The following is a 20,921-nucleotide window of genomic DNA, read 5'->3' as shown; positions in this document are numbered from 1 at the left end:
AGCACTGATAGTCAGGAACTCTGGGTAGGGCATGCCCCCCACAGCCTCACGGATCCCACCACACCCTGTGTCTCTTAGACTACCATGGGCATTTGCCTTACAACCCTGGTTTGGATGACCTGTTAGTAAATCGGCAGAAAAATACATATATAGCAGAGAAGTTAGGGAAAGGAGAGAAAAGAAGTTCCCTCTTTTCTCACCTACTATTTGAACTGTTTCCCAAAGCCCTAAATGTGGATTTTTGGGAGCACAGAAAACAGGAACTCAGCTCCTTGGAGGCCAGGGACCATGCTTCCCAACCTTTGTTGTCCCTTCTGATACATAAAAGTGATCATTTCTGTGTGGGACACTGGGGTGAATAGACCACTAGGGGTCGGACAGGTCCAACATTTGGCATACCCATAATCACTTGCAGCGACCCACCCCCACCCCCAGGGGAAGCTCTGCCTTGGGAGAGCAAGTACTGTGTGGCAGGAAACTCTTAACAGCAGGCGTCAAACCCTGGTGTGACTCCCCATTTTGTTTCATTTACTTAGAGCTGCCATTATTTAAGAATAGGAAGTCTGTAACTGGAAACGATCAGTTGTAATATTCTTTGGGTTTATTTTCTTAATTTCCCAAAAAAAGTTAGTGGTCATTTCATGTATCTGAATCCCATACTAAGATTACAGTGTTTAAAGGGACTATGGAAGTGATATTGCCAGTAAATGGTTTCAGGCTTGATTTAATTTAGAGAGGGGCACTAAATGTGAAAATACTAAACCAAAGAGCGTGCAGAATAACATTTTAAAATTTCCTGACCTATGTCTTTAATCAGTGTTCACTAAATAGACACTGCAATTTTTTTTTTTTATCATTTATTTATTTTTGAGAAATAGAGACAGAGCGTGAGCAGGGGAGGAGCAGAGAGAGAGAGGGAGACACAGATCTGAAGCAGGCTCCAGGTTCTCAGCTGTCAGCACAGAGCCCGACGTGGGGCTCGAACTCCCGGACTGCGAGATTATGACCTGAGCCGAAGTCAAGACACTTAACCAACTGAGCCACCTAGGTGCCCCTAGACACTGCAATTTAAATTTTTTTTTAATTTTTTAAAAGTGTATTCATTTATTATTTCTGAGAGAGAGAGAGCGCGCGCGCACACGGACAGAGGAGGGGCAGAGAGAGAGAGAGGGAGACACGGAATCCAAAGACACAGAATCCAAAGCAGGCTCCAGGCTCTGAGCTGTCAGCACAGAGCCCACATGGGGCTCAAACTCATGAACCACAAGATCCCACCTGAGCCAAAGTCCAACGCTCAACCGAGCCACCTAGGCGCCCCTGCAATTTAAATTTTAGAAAGTACACTCTCTCTTCTATGTTTGTGTTCATTGGTGTTTTAAGATGTGTGTTCTTTGGCCATAACAGGTAAGCTGCTGAGGTAACTGAATCCCGTTTACCAGCTGCATGTATGGATTCATAGCATTTTCCTGCCTGCCTGTTTGCCACCTACCACAGTTCCTGTCAAAATCCTAGGCCAGCCAGGCTGCGGCCCCACACCCTTTTTCCTGTGTTCTACTTTCCACCTCGGAGCCTTTCTCTTCTCTCTTTCCTTTAATGTCAATGTGGAGCCACCAGGCTAGGCTTATTGTCCTAAAGGAAATGATCTTTCAAGGCAGGGGCATTTGCTGTTTCACTAGCTGGGGCAGGCTACTGTTAACATAATCTATTCCATTCTTACATTACTTTTATAATCAGAAGGATCTTCCTTATGTTTAGAGTAAATGTTTTTGACCATATTCAAAACACATTTTCTTGTTCTTCCTTCCTGTGTAGAGGATCTTTGTCAGTATCATCTTTAGAAATTTTATAACTCTTAACACCATTGCCAAAAAGCTTTTATCAAACCCCTTTTGTGTTTGGCACCATACTGAGAAAATCTCCAACCTCCTCAGATCCTTTTAGAAAGTAGGTCAGATCTAAATAATAAATGAATCAAAAAGACAGCATGTGCACGAGAGTGATTCCCAGCTCTGTTCTTGTGACATTTCACAGCATCTCAAGAAGTCTCAAGGGATTTTACAAAGCCTCCAAATTAATTTGGATTCTCTTGATCTTATACATGCCGTATACCATTCCAGATGAGAAGCAGAATGAGATGTAACATCAAATCATAACGGGCTGCTGGATCTGCAAACTGCGCTCTCTGGGAAAATGGAAAACTCTTGCTCCTCAGCTTTTTCAGATTTCTCAATATTGGGGCACCTGGTGGTTCAGTCGATTAAGCATCTGACTTCAGCTCAGGTCATGATCCCACGGTTCGTGAGTTTGAGCCCCACGTCGGGTTCTGTGCTGACAGCTCAGAGCCTGGAGCCTGCTTCGGATTCTGTGTCTTCCTCGCTCTCTGTCTCTCAAAAATAAACATTAAAAAAATCTTTAAAATTTCTCAGTATTAAGTAGTCTAATGGCTTTAATCTTTTGTCAGTCTTGTTTTTCACGATTTTAAAAGAAAGATGCTGTCATTTAAAAAGCAAAGGAAACACTTAATTTTCGATATTCTTTTCTGCATTTTGATGTTTTTCATGGAAGTACAACTTAAAAGTAATTAAATATCCTACCACACTCCCTAACTCTTTGGTGACTTGCCTGTACTGCATGACTTACTTGGGACAGCTGTTAACAGCTGCAAATATGGTGGGGGGTCCAATAGGTAGATAGTTTGCTTTTGTCTTGAGAAAAGCCACTTATAAATCAGGATGCCATCATTATTTGCCACAGCAAAATAATACTATATTGTCAAATCCTTAAATTGCTGTAGTTAATCAAGGAAAATTATGTCGGGATGTTTCAGCAAATGAATTGTTCACGGTATGTGTTGGGCCTTGGAGTGGAAGTTCTCTTGAGGGAAGAATACTTGGCTTTGGCTGGGAGACAGGTCCTCCGTGATCTGAGCTATCTGGTAACTTGTCTGTCTTTCCTCACCAGTGACAGTGACAGGCTCAGGGGCAGCTCTCAGGGCTTTCTTGCCAGTTGCATGCACTGTGCATTTGATATGTTGGCAGACAGAGCTGATTCTTGGATGCGTGTCTGAACCTCTACAGGTCCACTTTTGGCAGAATCGAGTGTGACTCTTATCCCGTACCCATTAAGCTATCGTTATGGCTTCCTTATCTTTATTTCTTCTGCAAACATGCCTTTGAAAGTGTTTGGGTCTCTTTTGGCAGTTTACTTGATAATGTACAAGAGTGGAAGGCGTGTGTCTTATTTCTAAATTCTAGAGTATTTCTTTAAGGGAAGAAGAGAGGATATAAGTAAAGTTTTGTCAACGTAAGTTGATAGTTCTGCTGGGTTTATTTTGATTATCCATCCATATGGAACTCTTCTTTCTTAAGAGTTAGGCTTTCAACCCCCTATGAAAACATTATTAAATGCCCCTGTTCAGCCCAAAGAATGTTCTGAGCCTAATGTATTGCATATCACAAACTTTCTGATCAGTCTAAGTTACATGGGTGTGTCCATCAGAGGGAAACTGGAATCTTGTATTTGGACTCTTGTGTTTTGTGTGTTCTTTAGCCAAGGTTGGAAGAGGCATATTTAAAGAAAGATGGTTGCGTGTACTTGCCATATATGGAGTCTTTTCAAAGCCCAATCTGATTACTCTATGTAGGAGCAATCCTTAGCCGCGAGGAATAGGAACATAACCAAAGATACTGCGGAAGATACTGCTTATATCTTGTCTGTAACAGAGCTTCCTCTGTGTTCCTTGTCAAAGGGATGTCAAAGCTAAATTTAATCTGTTTACTTACATGTAAGATATTCCAAGATTACTTGTTATTCATTAGACATTGATTCTGCTTGAAGCGTTGGTGGTGTTTTATAGTTCTGTGAACAGAAGAGGGGCTGTGAACCTGGATTCCAAACATGGAAAACTCTTCACATCAGGCTGCATGAAGGCTCAGAAAACAAAAGCCAACCTGGTAGTGTGGTAGTTAGTGTGCACAGTCACCTGCAGGACACATAGCCAGGCATGGAGCCCAACAGTCAAGGACGGTTTTAGTGAAATTGAAGGGTTTCTCTACCAGAGAACAGGTTAGGAAAAAAATTCACGTTGATGATTTCATTCATAAAATGAAGCCATTCATTCACTGTATCAATGTTTTCACTCCCTTTGCAAGGACAACTGAAAAAAATCCAATTAAACTTTTATTTCTGTCAAAAAAGGAACTTTAAAGTTGTGATTGGCCATGAATGTTTTTGTAGAATATAATGACGTTAATTCAGCATGAATAAAAATTTGCCATTAAAAAGCTTTTGTACACTGAAAACTATAAGACATTAATGAAGGAAGTCGAAGAAAACACAAAGAATTGGGAAAATATTTCATGCTCCTGGATTAGAAGGAGTAATATTGTTAAAATGTCTATACTGCCTTAAGCAATCTACAGATTGAGTGTATTTCGCATCAAAATTGCCATGACGTTTTTCACAGAAATAGAATAAACGATTCTAAAATTTGTATGGAACCACAAAAGACCTCAGATAGCCAAACTTGAGGATGAAGAAAAAATCCAGAGGTATCACAGACCCAGATTTCAAGATAAACTACAGAGCTGTAGTATGCAAAACAGTATGGTACTAGCACAAAAATAGACACATAGATCAGTGAAACAGAAGAGAGTACCCAGCAGTAAACCCACACATATATGGTCGAGCTAATTTCCAACAAGGGAACCAAGAATATACCATGGGGAAAAGACAGTCTGTTCAGTAAATGGTGTTGGGGAAAGTGGACAGCTACCTGCTACTATCTTATCTTACACCATACACAAAAAATAAATTCGAAATAGATTAAAGACTTGAATGTAAGACCTGATACTGTGAAACCCCTAGAGGAAAACATAGGTGGTAAGCTCCTAGACATCAGTTTTGACAATGATTTTTTGGATTTGACACCAAAAGCAAAGGCAGAAAGAGCAAAAATAAACAAGTGAGACTATATCAAACTAAAAGGTTTTGCAGAGCAGAGGAAACCTTCAACAAAATAAAAAGGCATCCTACCAAACGAGAAAAATGTTTGCAAGTCATATATCTGATATGGGGCTAATATCCAAATTATATAAAGGACTCGTGCATCTCAATAGCAAAAGAACAGTCTGATTAAAAAGTGGGCAGAAGATTTGAACAGACATTTTTCCAAAGAAGACATACAGATGGCCAACAGGTACATGAAAAGATGCTCCATATCACTAATATCAGGGAAATGCAAATTAAAACCACAGTGAGGTTACTCCACACATGTTAGAATGGCTCTTGTCAAAAATACAAGAAATAACAGGGACACCTGGGTGGCTCAGTCAGTTGAGCATCTGACTCTTGATTTCAGCTCAGATCATGATATCATGGTTCGTGATATCAAGCCCGGCATCTGGCCGTGCACTGACAGCACAGACCCTGCTTGGGATTCTCTGTCTTCTCTCTCTGCCCCTTCCATGCTCAAACTATCTCTCTCTCTCTCTCAAAATAAATAAATAAAACTTTAAAAAAATATGTAAGAAACAACAGGTGTTGGAGAGGATGTGGAGAAAAGCAAACCTTCATGCACTGTTGCTAGGACTGTAAATTGGTACATCTACTATGGAAAACAGTATGGAGATTTCTCAAAAAATTAAAAATGAAACTACCATATGATCTGGCAATTCCACTTCTGGGTATTTATCTGAAAAAAATGAAAACACTAATTTGAAAAGATATATGCACTTCTGTGTTTATTGTAGCATTATTTACAATAGCCAGAATATGGATATAACCTAGGAGTCCATCAATGGATGAATGGAAGAAGAAAATGTATATATACACAATGGAATATTATGCAGCCATTAAAAAATTGAAACCTTACATTTTGCAACAATGTAGATGGACCTTGAGGACATCATGCTAAAATGAAGTAGATCAGATAGAAAAAGATAAATATTATATGATCTCACTAATGTGTGGAATCTTTAAGGAAGAAAAAAAAAAAAACAGGATGCCTGGGTGGCTTAGATGGTTAAGTGTCCAACTCTTAATTTCGGCTCAGGTAATGATCTCACAGTTTGTGAGTTCGAGCCCCTCATCAGGTTCTGTGCTGATAGCGCAGAGCCTGCTTGGGATTCTTCCTCTCCCTCTATCTCTCTGCCTGTCTGTGCTCACTCTGTCTCTCTCTCTCTTTCAAAATAAATAAACTTAAAAGCTCATGGATATAAAGAACAGATCGATGGTTGCCTGAGATGGGGGGAGGGGAGATCAAAAGGTACAAATTTCCAGTTACGAAATGAGTAAGTTATGGGGATGTAATATACAGCATGGTGACTATAATTCTATATTCTGTCATCCTTTTATTGTATGTTTTTTAACTTATTTATACTCTTTTATGTGTTAGTTTAGTCTATAAGCATAATTAAAGCTCATTAAGTTTTTGTTTTATAAAAAAATGTGTTCTTTCATGTAATGAGGCAATGGCTGTGTGGTGTCAAGACCACTGGCCTAAGAGTGAGAGTACCTGAGTTCTAGCCACAGTGCCAAGACTGTTTTCTTCTGATTTGTAATAAGCTATTTAGCCTTTCCATGAACCTCAGTTTCCATCCATAAAAGTGCACAGTGAGACTTCTGATCCAAACAAGATGGCCTAGACCTACTTGTCTCTCCTTGCTTCTCCCTGTTAAGTACAACTATAAAACCCAGAAATAACACAAGAGACAATCAGTAGAACTCTGAAAGGTGGAAAGGGGAAGACTCACAACTGGCAAAACAGCACAGCAACAGGGTCTTACAACCCTCTCGCCCAACAGAAGATGGGGACCCAGGCCTGGTATTTGCTGACCTCCAACCTAGCAACACAGGACAGGTCAGGTAGGCTCATTCCCCTCCTGGATCAAGTGGTAGTCCTGCCAACAATATCAGGTGAGCCCAGAAAAACTGGCAGAAAGGATTAGAGGAGCCCTGCTGACAATGAGTGGCCACCAGGGGGAGTGCTTTCCCTCCCTCCCACGAAGGGGAGGGAGGGGTGGAGGAGGAGTCACATCACTGGCCTAGTCTGGGAAGCAGTCTTCATCTATGAAAGTCAGAGGCTCTCTTCCAGGACAGGCACACCAGGTGGCCTAGCCATGGGGAACTCCTCCCACACCTTCAAGATACTTGGCTGAGAGCCGACTAAATTCTTACTTCAAGAAATTATAAAAAGAAGAGCAAATTAAGCTCAAAGCATCCAGAAGTAAGGAAAGAATGAAGATAAGAGCAGAAGAAATCAATGACATTGAAAATATGAAAAGAGAAAAATTAGTGAAACAATAAGCTGGGTTTTTAGAAAACTTTTAAGTTTATTTTGAGAGAGATGGAGACAACACAAGTGGGGGAGGGGCAAAGAGAGGGAGGGAGGGAGAAAATCTCAAGCAGGCTCCTCACTGTCATTACAGAGCTCCGTGTGGGGCTCAAACCCACGAAGCAATAAGATCATGACTTGAGCCGAAACCAAGAGTTGGACATTTAACTGACTGAGCCACCCAGGCACCACAAATTAAAAAAAGATCAATAAAATTCACAAACCTTTTTAGCAATACTAAGAAAAAGAAAACACAGTGTACCAGTATCAGGAATGGAATAGTAGGTATCACTATAGATTCTCCAGACATTAAAAGGGTAATAAGCTAATGCTGTGAACATTTAAGTACTTTATTTTTCTTTAATTTTTTTTTTTTACATTTTTTAAAATTTATTTTTGATAGCACAAGTGGGGGAGGGGCAGAGAGAGACAGAGACACAGAATCCGAAGCAGGCTCCAGGCTCCAAGCTGTCAGCACAGAGCCCGACACGGGGCTTGAACTCACAAACTGTGAGATCATGACCTGAGCCAAAGTCAGACGCTCAACCGACTGAGCCACCCAGGCACCCCCTGTGAACAGTTTTATAGTCATAAACTTGATAACTTGGAAGAAATGGACCAGTTCCTTGAAAACCCAAACTACAAAATTCAACCAAGACAAAATAGATAACATGAATAGTCCTATAGCCATTGAAGAAATTGAATTCATAATTCAAAAGAAAAAAATCTCCAGGCCTAGATGGTTTTACTGGAGAATTCAAAGAGGAGTTAACACTAATTTTACATAGTTTCTTCCAGAAAACAGACAAGGAGGGAACAATTTTCAACTGATTTTATAAAGCCAGTATTACTCTGATACCCAAACTAGGCAGACAGTACAATAAAAGAAAACCACAAACCAGTATCTCTCAAGAAGTAGGTTAAAAAGGGGGCGCCTGGGTGGCTCAGTTCGTTGAGCATGTAACTTTGGCTCAGGTCATGATCCCACAGTTTGTGAATTGAAGCCCTGCGTTGGGCTGTGTGTCGACAGCTCAGAGCCTGGAGCCTGCTTCAGATTCTGTGTTTCCCTCTCCCTCTGCCCCTTCCCTGCTTGCACTCTGTGTCTCTCTCAAAAATAAATAAACATTAAAAAACAAAAAAATTTTTAGAGAAGTAAGTTAAAAAAAATCCTCAGCCAAATATTAGCAAACAACAATATAGAGAAAAGGGTTTTATTCCAGATCTGCAAAGCTGGTTCAGTATTGAAAATAAGGGGCGCCTGGGTGGCTCCATCAGTTTAGCACCTGACTCTTGGTTTCAGCCCAGGTCATGATCTCACAGTCATGAGATCAAGCCTCTTATCAGGCTCCACACCAAGTGTAGAGTCTGCTTGGGATTCTCTCTCTCCCTCTTTCTCTGCCCCTTCCCTACTTGTGCGCACACACATACACACTCTCTCAAAAATAAACATTTAAAAAAAATACATTGAACATCAGTTTAATCCACCATATCAAAAGACTAAAGATGAAATAGAACTATCACATGATCATATTTAGTGTTTTTGATGCAGGGAAAAAACCCATGTCCATGCATGATAAAAACTCTTAAGTTGGGAATAGAAGTAAATTATGTGATCTTGATAAAGAGCATCTGCAACAGACTTACAGCCAGCATTATACTTACAGTGAAAGGCTGAATGTTTTCCCTTTAAGATTGAGAACAAGGCAAGGATGTCCACTGTCAACACTGCTGTGCAACATAGCACTGAAAGTTCTAACCACTGCAATAAGGCAAGAAAGAAAAATAGGCCTACACATTGGAAGAGAAAGGGGAGAAAAATAATAAAAATGTTATTCGCAGATAACAGACTAAGTACAAATTCCTAGAACTAATTAGTGAGCTTGGTAAGATATGAGAATACAAGATCAACATTCAAAACTCAGTCACAATTAAAAACTACCATTTAGGGGCGATGGCTGGCTCGGTCGGCAGAGCATGCGCCTCTTGATCTCGGGGTCGTGAGTTAGAGTCCCACAGTGGGTGTAGAGATTACTTAAAAAGATAACCTTAAAAACAAGCCACCATTTATAGCCCTTACAAAGAAGGTTAAGTACTTAGGCATAAATTTAACAAAACATGTACAGGATCTGTGTGCTGAAAATTACTGATGAAAGAAATCAAAGAAGATCTAAATAAATGGAGAGATAGACTGTACTTGTGCATTGAAGTACTCCACAGTGTACAAATTCACCTATTCCCAAATTGCTCTGTAGGTTTAAAGCACTTTCTTCTATCAAAATCCCAACAATGTTTTTTGTAGGCATAAACAAACTTATTCTAAAACTTCTATGGAAAAGCACAGGCCGTAGAAGATAAAACAATTTGGAAAAGCATAAATCAGGGGGAATTATTAAGGCCTACTATATAGCACAAGAATCAAGACAGTGTGGTCCTGGTGGAGGAATAAACACATAAATAGGATAAAATAAATCTGGAAATAGACCCACACAAATATACCCAACTGATATTTGACAAAGGTACAAAATACTCCTCAATAAAGAGAGGAGAGCATTTTCAACAAGTAATGCTGGATAGAACATTTAGACCAAACGAAAACCTTAACCTAAACCTTTTTATACAAAAATTAACTCAAAATCAATTACCAACTGATGGAGCGCCTGGGTGGCTCAGTTGGTTAAGCGTCTACCTTCAGCTCAGGCCATGATATCATGGTTCTTGGTTACAGGCCCGCATCAGGCTCTGTGCTGACAGCTTAGAGCCTGGAACCTGCTTCAGATTCTGTGTCTCTCTTTCTCTCTGCTCCTGACCCTCCTCCCCCCCCCCAAATCTTTCTCAAGAATAAATAAAACATTTTAAAAAATTGATTACCTACTGAAATGTAAAACTATAAACCTTTTAGGAAAAATCATAGAAAATTTTGTTACTGCGGGTCCATCAGGAAAGAATCCTTGACACCAAAAGCATGATCCATAAAAGGAAAAATTGGTAAGTTGGACCTTGTCAAAATTAAAAATCTTTGCTCTGGAAGGACCTTACTAAGAATGAAAAACAAGCTCCAGATAGAAAATATCTTCAAACCACATATCCAACAAAGGCCTAGTATCTTGAATATCTAAAGAACTCATAAAATTCAACAGTAAAAAACGTCCAATTAGAAGGGGCAAAAGACATGAACAGACATTTGACTAAACAGAAAATATGGATGACAGAGAAGCACATGAAAAGATGTTCAGCATCATTAGCTTCTAGGGAGATGTAAACTAAAACCACAGTGAGATGCCACTATATACCTGTCAGAATGGATGAAGTTAAAAATAGAAGAACAGATGCTGGCAAGGATGCAGAGAAACTGGATTGCTCATATGTTGCTGGTAGGAATATAAAATAGTACCAACACTCTAGAGAACAGAGTTTCTTGTTTAAACTGGACATGCAACTTCTGTGACTCAGTAACTGTGCTTTGGGGCATTTAACCCAGAGATGAAGACTTACATTCACACGAAAACCTGTGCATGAACATTCATAGCTGCTTATTTGTTAATAGCTCAAAACTGGAAACACACCACGTGTCCATCAGTGGATGAACATTTGAACAGGTATGGCCACACCATGAAATACTACACAGCCGAAAAAGAGAGTGGGGGTGGGGATGAACAATTGGTGCAAGCAACAACTTGGATGAATATCCAGAGAATTATGTTGGGTTAGAAAATTCAATCTCAAAAAGTTGCATGTTATATGATTCCCTTTATATTCTGTAACATTCTTGAAATGACAACATTAAAGAAACAGAGAACAGATTAGTGTGTCTGCCAGGAGTCAGAGATGGGGGAGAGGACCAAGGGAAGAGGGTGTGGCTATAAAAGTCCACCAGGGATCTTTGTGGCCACAGCAATGTTCTGTAACTTGACTGTATCAGTGTCAGAAGCCTGGCTGTGAAATCATACTATAGTTTTACCAAACGTTACCAATGGAAGAAACAAAGGGCACATACAGTCTCTGTTTATTTTTTCCAAGCGTGTGTGAAGCTACAATTATTTCAAAATTAAAAGTTTAATTTAGCCCTTTTCCTTTGGAGCGCCACTGAAAATCCTGGTGTCGCCATGGTGTTACCGGTATTGTAAGAACAAAACATACCCAAAGTCTCACTTTGGCAGAAGTGTCCCTGATGCCAATATCCACATCTTTGACCTGGGGCAGAAGAAGGCAAAAGTGAATGGGTTCCCACTATGTGGCCACATGACGTCAGATGAATATGAGCAGCTCTCCTCTGAAGCCCTGGAGACTGCCTGTATTTTTGCCAGCAAGTTCATGGTGAAAAGCTATGGCAAAGATGGTTTTCATATCCAGGTGCAACTCCACCCATCCCCATCATCTGTATCAACAAGATGTTGTCCTGTGCTGGGGTTGACAGGCTCCAGACAGGTATGTGGAGTGCCTTTGGAAACCCCCAGGGCACATGGTTAGGGTCCACAGTGGCCATGTCATCATGTCCTTCCAGAACCATGTGATTGAGGCCCTACGCAGAGCCAAGTTCAGGTCCTCTGGCCACCAGAAGATCTTCATTTCCAAGAAATAGGGCTAAGTTTAATGTGGACAAATTTGGAGACATGATGGCTGAAAAGCAGCTCATCCCAGATGGCTGTGGGGTCAAATACATCCCTACTCATGGCCTCTTAGACAAACGACAGGCTCTGCACTCATGAGAACCTCAGCACTGCTCCCTCCTTATTCATGCCCACCAATAAATTCTACTTCCTGTCTTAAAAAAAAAAAAAGTTTAATTTTTAAAAAAAGACATAATGATACCTGCACTGCCTGTACCAGTCACTTTAAGTATGAAGGAAGGTGCAGCCTGGGCCAAGCTGTGAGTATCATGGTGGGCGCACGTGGTAGCAATGAGCCATAGCTATTCATATGTTTGTTTTGACTTACAATTCAGTATTTCTGTCCCACCTTATCCAGAAAGTGTTTACAGTGGTTTTTATGTATTGTTAACCTTTAATTATAAAGTTCATTTATCTATTCACCAAATAGTTTTTGAAGGTTTTTTTAGTGTTGATCACACCACACGTGCTGGGAATGAAAAAGGAAAAGAAGTGTGATAGACTGAGCTCAGCCCCAGCATTTCCATTTCCTGCGTGAACGATGTTGATCATAGGCTGGATCTGGAGCTGGTGTTTGTTTTTATTGTAATTACTGATTCCATATTTCAAGCTTCGAAAGATTGATGGAGGTTCTGTTGTTTGGTTCTGCTGGTGGGTGAACTTGGTTTTCGATAATTAAAACACTTTTTTTCACATTTCACTGTCAATTTGAAATGCATCTCACAATGTTGATTCTTAGTTTAACAGCACTTTCCTTTCTTGGTAACACAGAAAATAATGGTACCTCTTACACTTAGTGGCACCTTAGGCTCAATGAGATCTGGAAATCATGTCTGAAAACTTTCTTTCGCAATTTTCATCTGAATATTTTACCTATCTTAATTTTATTAATAATTTTATTAAGCAGTTTAAGGGAGAGGCTTTTTTGTCTTTAGAGGAACTCTTAACAATTTGAGGGTTTGATGGTAAATTCTATTGGTGGTAAGTTCTCTGACATTCCGTGGTAATAATATAGTATTTACGTATGCTCAAATGTTGAAACCGCATTTCCCATTATCTTTTTTTCTCCTTTGTTTTTCAAGTGTCGATATACAGCATCTGGTTTTATGATAAGAATGACTGTCACCGCATAGCCAAACTCATGGCCGAGTAAGTATTTCTTTTACAACATAGATCTAATTAATGATATATGAGAGATGAAAAAATTACTTTCCCCCTCGCTTCTGTTTGCTACTGAGTCTACTAATTTGTTTCTCCCCTGATTTCCTGCTTATTGTCCAAAAATTGGAAGAGGCAGAAAAGCTTAAAACTAGAATTATCTGTAACCCTACTACTCCCATTGTTAGTGTTTTAGTCTGTTTCCTTCCCGTCTTTTTATTTGTACATTAGGTCGTGTGTGGTGGTTTTTTACAAAAATAGATCACCCTGTACCTCCTACTTTTCAGTTCAACAGCCTTTTTCCAGTTTACGCTAAAGAGTCCTCTGTGGTATTTGTAATTTTATCCAGTCCTGAAGACAAATCTTAATTTAACCAAACCCTTATTGTTAAGCATGTGCTTAGGGCTGACCCCAGAGGACGCTATCACGCCCAGGGCACAGGCAGGCGGCGCTAGGCTCTGGAGAGACGAGTGGTGCGGCGCTCCGCAGCCAGTAGAGAACTCCTGCCCGCGCCTCCTTGACGTGAACTCCGCTGTGGCGCCGACTCTAGGTGTAGTGGTCCCCCAGTTCACTGATGGGCTGTGTTCCAGGAGATGCTTTGTATGTCAGAATCTTGGAATTGGAAAGCAATTTCATTGAATGAGAGTTCTAAAGGGGTGGCTTACTGTCTTTTCTCAAGCTAGCCCGCAGGAGCCACCCCTCATCTGGCTTCTCTGTGCTGCTGGTGCTGCTGGTCTGGGTTCTGGGAGCCCGAGACACCGTGGCGCTGGAGGGGCCTGCGGTGCTGCGGCCACCAGTGTATTCTGGCTCACCTGTGTTTCCTTTTTGGTTTTTGCCTAAATCTCCCCAGAGATGTGAACCCCCACCCCATCATCGGAATTCCTTTCGTTCTCCTGCAAGGTTTTTATCTACATCTTTGGAAGAAAACTGTCTTAATTTTTTAAGAAACAGTCCAATTTCACACTAATTTCTGTAAAAGTGTAAATAAATAAGCCCCAAACCTCAATTCCAGGCATATTTGCATTTTAAAAGAAGCCCATATGGCTAAAGCAAAGTTTTAATCGAAGACCACTGTCGTGTCCTGATTGGATGTCTGTCCGCCTTCTGCTTTGATGGCTCTGGCCGTGAGCTCACAGGATAGGCTGTGTTTATTACTGTGGGCATATACCCCTGAAGACATTGTTCCAAATGAACTTGCATCAGTCATGTTGGAAAACATGTTGCCTCTCTAGAAACACCCTTCTTTCCTTCCTTTCCTTTCCTTTCCTTCCTTCCTTTTTTTTTTAATTAATTTATTTTTTTAATGTTTTTATTTATTTTTGAGACAAAGACAGAGCATGAGCAGGGGAGGGGCAGAGAGAGGGGGAGACACAGAAGCAGAAGCAGGCTCCAGGCTCTGAGCTGTCAGCACAGAGCCCGACCCGGGGCTTGAACTCACAGACCGCGAGATCATGACCTGAGCCAAAGTCAGACACTCAACCGACTGAGCCACCCAGGCGCCCCCTTCCTTCCTTCCTTTCTTTTAATGTTTTACTTATTTTTGAAAGAGAGAGAGAGAGAGCAGGGGGAGGGGCAGAGAGAGAGGGGGACAGAGGATCCGAAGCGGGCTCTCTGGCTCTGCACTGACAGCAGAGAGCCCGACGTGAGGCTCCAGCTCACTAACCTCAAGGTCATCATCTGAGCTTTGCGAAGTTGGACACATAGCAACTGAGCACACTTTATTTTTACAACACCTTGTCCCTGGAAATGAATTAAAACTACTTTTTTTACAAAGTCATTTACTTATTTGATGACTACTTTTTGTATTTTTGAAAGTGACAGCAAAGGCAGTTTACTTCAAATTACTTAGAAGACACAGATGTATTGATTCTTGGTTATCCTGAAATCCAGAATATTTTTCTGAAATATCTAAACTTTGGAATATGTTAGTATATAGACTTTCTCCTGTAGGTTGAGAACTTTTGGGCCCCAAGTAAGAAATATGTTTCTTTTAGCTTTAATAGCTACTTACAGGAAACCATTTTGAGCTTTTGTCTAAACTGTCAAGGCCAGTGGTACGCCTCATACAAGACTTCAGGTGGTAAATGAGGCAGAAGACTGAAGGCCTATCTGAAAATATTGTACTGAAACCAAAAGTAGGATGAGGAAGTAGAAACAGAAAGCAAAAGGGAAAAGGAGCATTTGAGTTTCTTTCACAAGAAATGCCCAAAAGAAGCATATTTGCCTACACTTCCAGCTGGTTTTACTAGAAGCAGGGGAGTTATTGAAAGTGATTAGAGAGTGCCCTCATGAAACTGTTAGTAATGAGTTTTCAAGTGCCTGGCCTATTTATGGCTGAAGAGAACACCTTATATGTTAACATGAACTCTGTGATAAATGGTGTCGTGGTCACCAAAGATAAAGAAAAGACTGCTTTATCTTTCTTTGCTCTGACTTTGCCTGTGTACAGCCTCTGTTTGCTACATAATTCAGAATATTATCTCTGCCCACCAGAAATACAGGTGTGTATTGGCATATTGTGTGTGTGTCTCAATAAATGTGCCTGTCGGTGCCCATTCTGTTAAATCACTGTTTCAACAGCTGCAATATAATAAAAATTCTCCAAGTAAAGAAGTTGATTTATTCCAAAAGATGTTTATAAAAACTGAGAAGCTCTGCGGTAGAGCATGCACACCTCTAGACCTGTACTGTATCTGAATTTAGAAATCCTCTCTGGTCAGTGGCAGGGTTGAAAATCCACTAAACTTGGGAAATGCTGACTCTCCTAAAGAGGAAATCCACCCTGCCAGAAACTCTTCCTAACAATAAATACTTGTTTGAACGGTTGCATACGAAGACTGAAATTTGGAGAACTCATGGAAGTGAGCCTTATTCCTGATTTATGGGTAGTCTTGAGGGCATATTTGAGAAGAGGGTGCTCCTCAGAGAGTTTGGATTGGAAGAGGCCTGATAGAGTCCCGGCATCTTTCCTGTCCCTTCCTTGCCACCTGGACATGCTGTTCAAAGCAGAAGTGAACATTGTAAAGAGGCCTGTTCCATCAGTCTAATAGTGGCGACTATTAGAAATGTTTTTGGGGCACCTGAGTGGCTCAGTGGGTTGAGCGTCCAACTTCAGCTCAGGTCATGATCTCACAGTTCACGAGTTCAAGCCCCGCATCGGGTTCTGTGCTGACAGCTCAGAGCCTGGAGCCTGCTTTGGATTCTGAGTCTCTCCCTCTCTCTCTGCCCCTCCCCCACTTATACTCTGTCTCTCTCAAAAATCAAACATTTTTTTAAAATTAAAAAAAAGAAAGAAAGAAATGTTCTTTTGGGGGGCGCCTGGCTGGCTCAATCAGTAGAGCATGCAGTTCTTGATCTCAGAGTCTTGAATTGCAAACCCCATGTTGGGCATAAAGCTTACTTTATAAAAAAAAAAACAAAAAAACTTTGAACCAAAATTACAGATCCAGATCCAGTCTGGAGCAGGGATGAGGGGAATACCAGGATGGACAAACCAGGCAGCCTGGCAAGAGGGAGGAGAAACAGGCTGTGTGACCGGAGTCTTCAATGAAGGTGAATTCAAGCTGGTGCAGCTTGAAACTGAGTACAAATACAAGTCTCTTGAAACAGCACTCTTTTTTTCCCCCTCGTTATTAAAGGAGTGCCTGTTAATTATGGAAAATGAAGAAACGGACAAAAAAGGAACAGGAAATTGCTTGTGATCTACCATCAAGAAATAACCAACGTATATCTCTCCAGTCTTTTTCTCCTTTGCAACAGGCCTCACAGTTGGGGCCATATAGTCTTTCTTGTCTGATGTGGATATAAATGAGACAATATGGATGCTAATTGGTCTGATCTTCATATCACATACCAGTCTTCTTTCATTCTACTGTAAAGTCTGTGACTGTACATTTATTTCAGAAATAATCATCGTATTCAGAGCTATAAGCATCTAGATAGAGAAATAACACCATTACTTTAAAGCAAGATCTTCTAAACAGAAATCTTGCCTTAGGAGAAGATTCTGGTCAAGTAAATTTGGGGAAATGTATAAGCCCACCCTTCTTGGAGAATCAAATATACTTTAGTACGTTAAAAACTCAGAATGAGTCTGCTGTTTAAAAAAAAAAAAAGTGCTTAATACTGTTTAACCCAGTGTTTTCAAATAAAAGAACCATCCCACGCACATGAATGGGAGCTCCTAGGCAGGTTGTTTTAAAGCAGTGAACTGACACTGAAGTGGCCTATTCTTGTCCTATTCCTGTTGTTCAAAAAAACCCAAGGGGGCACCTGGGTGGCTCAGTTGGTTAAGCGGCTGACTTCGGCTCAGGTCATGATCTCGAGGTCCGTGAGTTCGAGCCCTGCATCGGGCTCTGTGCTGATAGCTCAGAGCCTGGAGCCTGTTTCAGATTCTGTGTCTTCCTCTCTCTGACCCTCCCCCATTCACACTCTGTCTCTGTCTCAAAAATAAATAAACGTTAAAAAAAATTTTTTTTAAAAACAACAACCAAGAAACAGATGTTCTGCTACTGAATTGTTTTATTGCCTGTCCTTATCACCATCCAGAAAGTTTTCAGCTTATACAATAATCAAGTTGTCCTGTGCCCATAATATCCTGTGGCAGGTAATCCTGTTCATTAGAGCTGGGATTAAAACCTAAATGAATCTTAAAAAGAAAAAGACCCCAGCCCTGTCTGGCATTCTTAACCCTCAACTTTTCTTGCTTTATTTTCAAGTGCAGAATTAGCCTGAGCACCAATCAGAATGAATAGCACTGCCATGATCACCCTGACCTCACCACCCACTTGGTGATTTCTAAGGAGAGAATAAGGGAAACCTTTGAAGATTTGCTGAAATCTTTTTTTTTTTTTTTTAAGAAGCTCCTCTCCCTCCCTCTCCCTCCCTCTCCCTCCCTCTCTCTCCCTCTCTCTCCCTCTCTCTCCTTCTCCCTCCTTCTCCCCCCCTCCCCCAGTCCAGTGTCAGTACAGACTTTCCACAGTGGTTGCTCAGCTATGCAGCCTGCCCGTGTCTTGCTGACTACATGCTTTTGAAAATGTACTTCACCTGGTAGTTTGAGTTTGAAACTTCAAAAAAGAGAAATAATTTGGTCATTTTTAACATATCTGCTCCTACCATCCCTAGAAAAGAATTCTGTACTCTGCCCTTCTAACAGTGAGACACATCAGTTGGCATTGTTGCACATGAGCTGGTAAAGCAGTTAGTTATGTACTCCCAATACAGACCGAGGCCCTGCAATTGTATTCGGAGGAAGCGTATCCTATGACATTCTTCCCGTATCCTCAGAAGACAAACACCAGGAGAGTTCGTGGGTCAGATTGTGCCTAAAGAAGTCTTTCTAAAATCTGGTTCTCCTCCTCTAGTGTGGTAGAAGAGGAGACACGGCGGTCCCAGCAAGCTGCTCGGGACAAACAGAGTCCCAGCCAGGCTAACGGCTGCAGTGACCACAGGCCCATCGACATTCTGGAGATGCTAAGCAGAGCCAAGGATGAATATGAGAGGGTGAGACGGACTGGGAGGACCAAGAGGGGAGAAGGAGGCAGGCGGGGAATAGGGGGAGAGGGCATGTTGGCATGTGCTGGGGAAGTCACCTCTAGGCCAGCAGAGATAATTAGTCCAGAAAGAATACATGTCTTACAGTTTTTAGCCTAAAAGGGAAAGAAATTTGCTTACGTCCAAGCCCTTGACTTGGTGTGAAAGTTTAGAATGCTCTTTTTCTGTTCCCATAAAATTACTGAAAATGGTTTCAGGGTGCAAAAGTTAGCCTGCAGCAGGTAGTTCTTCAAAAGCTTCTTGCCTGTTCTTCACCCCTGCGGCCTCTGCTAGGGCTTAGGAATATGTGTAGCCTGATCATTTGCACCTGCTAATACAAAGGGTATATTTATGGTCTGCAGTTGGTGGTAGGTTCACAGCCTTCATTAAGCATTATTTGAAATTCTACCCACGTGTGAAGCTTCTCTAGATTTTTTTTCTTTTCTGTATATTAGTTTAAAAGTGAAAGGATGGCGTTTTCTCCCTGAAATTGAATAAAATGGAAGTTGTAGTGCATTTGTTAACTTATTCACTACACACTTACGAACCGTCCACAATGCGTCAAGCAGTGGGCATTTCATTAGTGGTCTTCAAACCGCGTGGCTTTGGAACTGCCCTGACTTTTCACTTGACATGGGCCCCTGAGAGCTTCACGCTTCATAGGAGGCAGACTGAAGGTTTCCACTGCTGCGCTTTGTTTCAGTGGAATTGTAATTGTCACCTTACTCTTTACTCATATGTGATTAAGTACTTTTCTTTTGTTTTTTGTGTAATCCTCACCTCACCAAAAGTTCCAGGGACAGGTGTGAAAAGCACTCTCTATGGTGTGTTTCCCAAACAATTCTGCTCCAACACTAGCCTCTACATAGTTAACAGGTGACCCTTAGGAAAGGTTCCAGTTGGTCGAGTGAGTTAAGGAAATATTGTTAACATGGCTCCTCCTCCCCCATCCTCCTGGGGCTTTGGGCTTTGCAATGCTCAAGACTCTGAGGGGCCCTACAATAAGTACAGCAGCACCGATTCCCAGGTTGATCAAACTGTGGGACCATTTTTCTCATATTCCACTTCAGCATCTTAAGAATCTAGAGTTTAGGGAGCAGACTTTGAAACAGTGCTCTGGAAGGTCGTTTCCTCCAGCAAAGGAAAAGTCCTATTCAAACACCAAAGGAAATCTCACTTCTGAGGTAGAGAACTGTACATTAGAGCCCCTGAGAAGTTCAAGTTGCATCAAATTCCTCAGTGTCTCATAGAGAATTAAGAGGAATTTATGGAACTCTGAAAATTAATGTAGGAAAAGCAGTATCTCTGTAGTGGATGCATGAACACTTAGGATCCTAACTGGATGAGAATAAATTCCGAGAATAATTTTCTGTTCTTTTAGGTCACCTTATATTCCCCCAAATTCCCTCTCATATCCTTAATGAGATCTGGCTATCTATATAGATGCCTTGTTCTGTTTTTATAGAGGCCTTTTTGTGTTCTGAGAACAGGTAGCTAATAAATCCAGGGCTCTGTCACGCATTCCTAGTGATGACTAGATCACGGTGCCACACGGGACAGAAAGCGTAGGTGCTGTGCACCAGAGCTGGTGCTCTGGGAGGTGGCCTGGCTTACTCCTCAGCCTAAGAAGCAAGTAGCCACAAAACGAAAGAAGGAACAGAGCCTTGGTTTTGTCCACAAAGCTATAAAGGAACTCTAGGTCAAGCAGGCAATCTGAAAATGTGACACATTGCAAAAGGTAAGAATATGGAGAGCACGGTAATTACCGTTGTAAAGAAAATTCCCCCATGCTATGGAATAAGTAAAATGATGTCTATGGCTAGATTAAAACTAATAAACCTTTGGGAATTTTGTAAATCTTTGGTACTTCCTTTTTATAATTCTTTCTGGTTTTGAAAACTATCTGTAAATAGGTGGAGCTTCCTGAAAGAGCAGGTTTTTTTCATGTCTACACTTGCCTGTCGTCCAACCAAATGGGAGTTGGAATTCGCAGTGACCCGTGAATTCATAGCCAAGTATTTGCATGGGCGCTCTCAGCTGCCTCACAGCTCCAGATGGCCCTTTGTTTATCTGTAGTAGAGACTTAGATTGACAGTCTAGGGCAGAGGTGCAAGCCATGCCTCAGTGATGGCATGTAACCCCAATCCTAAATCCCCCCCCACCCACCGTGAATGAAATTCCATGCTTTGGGGTGAAGGATTTACAGTAAAGACTGTTGGGAAATTAAAACTCTATAGTAAACATTTTCTCCTAAAGTCCTATAGTTTGTTTTAACCAACTTACCTTTTTTA

At 41.2% G+C, this 20,921-nt stretch overlaps 1 protein-coding gene and 1 pseudogene across 2 annotated transcripts in view; both read left to right on the top strand.

Annotated features, from left to right (window-relative positions):
• DCP1A (decapping mRNA 1A) overlaps nt 1-20,921 on the top strand; it is a 58,143-nt gene that overhangs the window by 15,301 nt on the left and 21,921 nt on the right. For both annotated transcript variants that reach the window (XM_045493178.1, XM_045493179.1), the window contains 2 exons: nt 13,023-13,089; nt 18,462-18,600. In XM_045493178.1, coding sequence (XP_045349134.1) covers nt 13,023-13,089; nt 18,462-18,600 — 206 coding nt within the window. The remainder of the gene's footprint in view (nt 1-13,022; nt 13,090-18,461; nt 18,601-20,921) is intronic.
• Nucleotides 11,159-13,014, top strand: LOC123604865 (annotated as a pseudogene).

This window comes from Leopardus geoffroyi, chromosome A2, assembly GCF_018350155.1.
Source record: "Leopardus geoffroyi isolate Oge1 chromosome A2, O.geoffroyi_Oge1_pat1.0, whole genome shotgun sequence".
In the NCBI taxonomy this organism is placed as follows: domain Eukaryota; kingdom Metazoa; phylum Chordata; class Mammalia; order Carnivora; family Felidae; genus Leopardus; species Leopardus geoffroyi.
The sequence above is the reverse complement of the archived record's forward strand: the minus strand, read 5'-3'. Positions and strand labels throughout refer to the sequence as shown.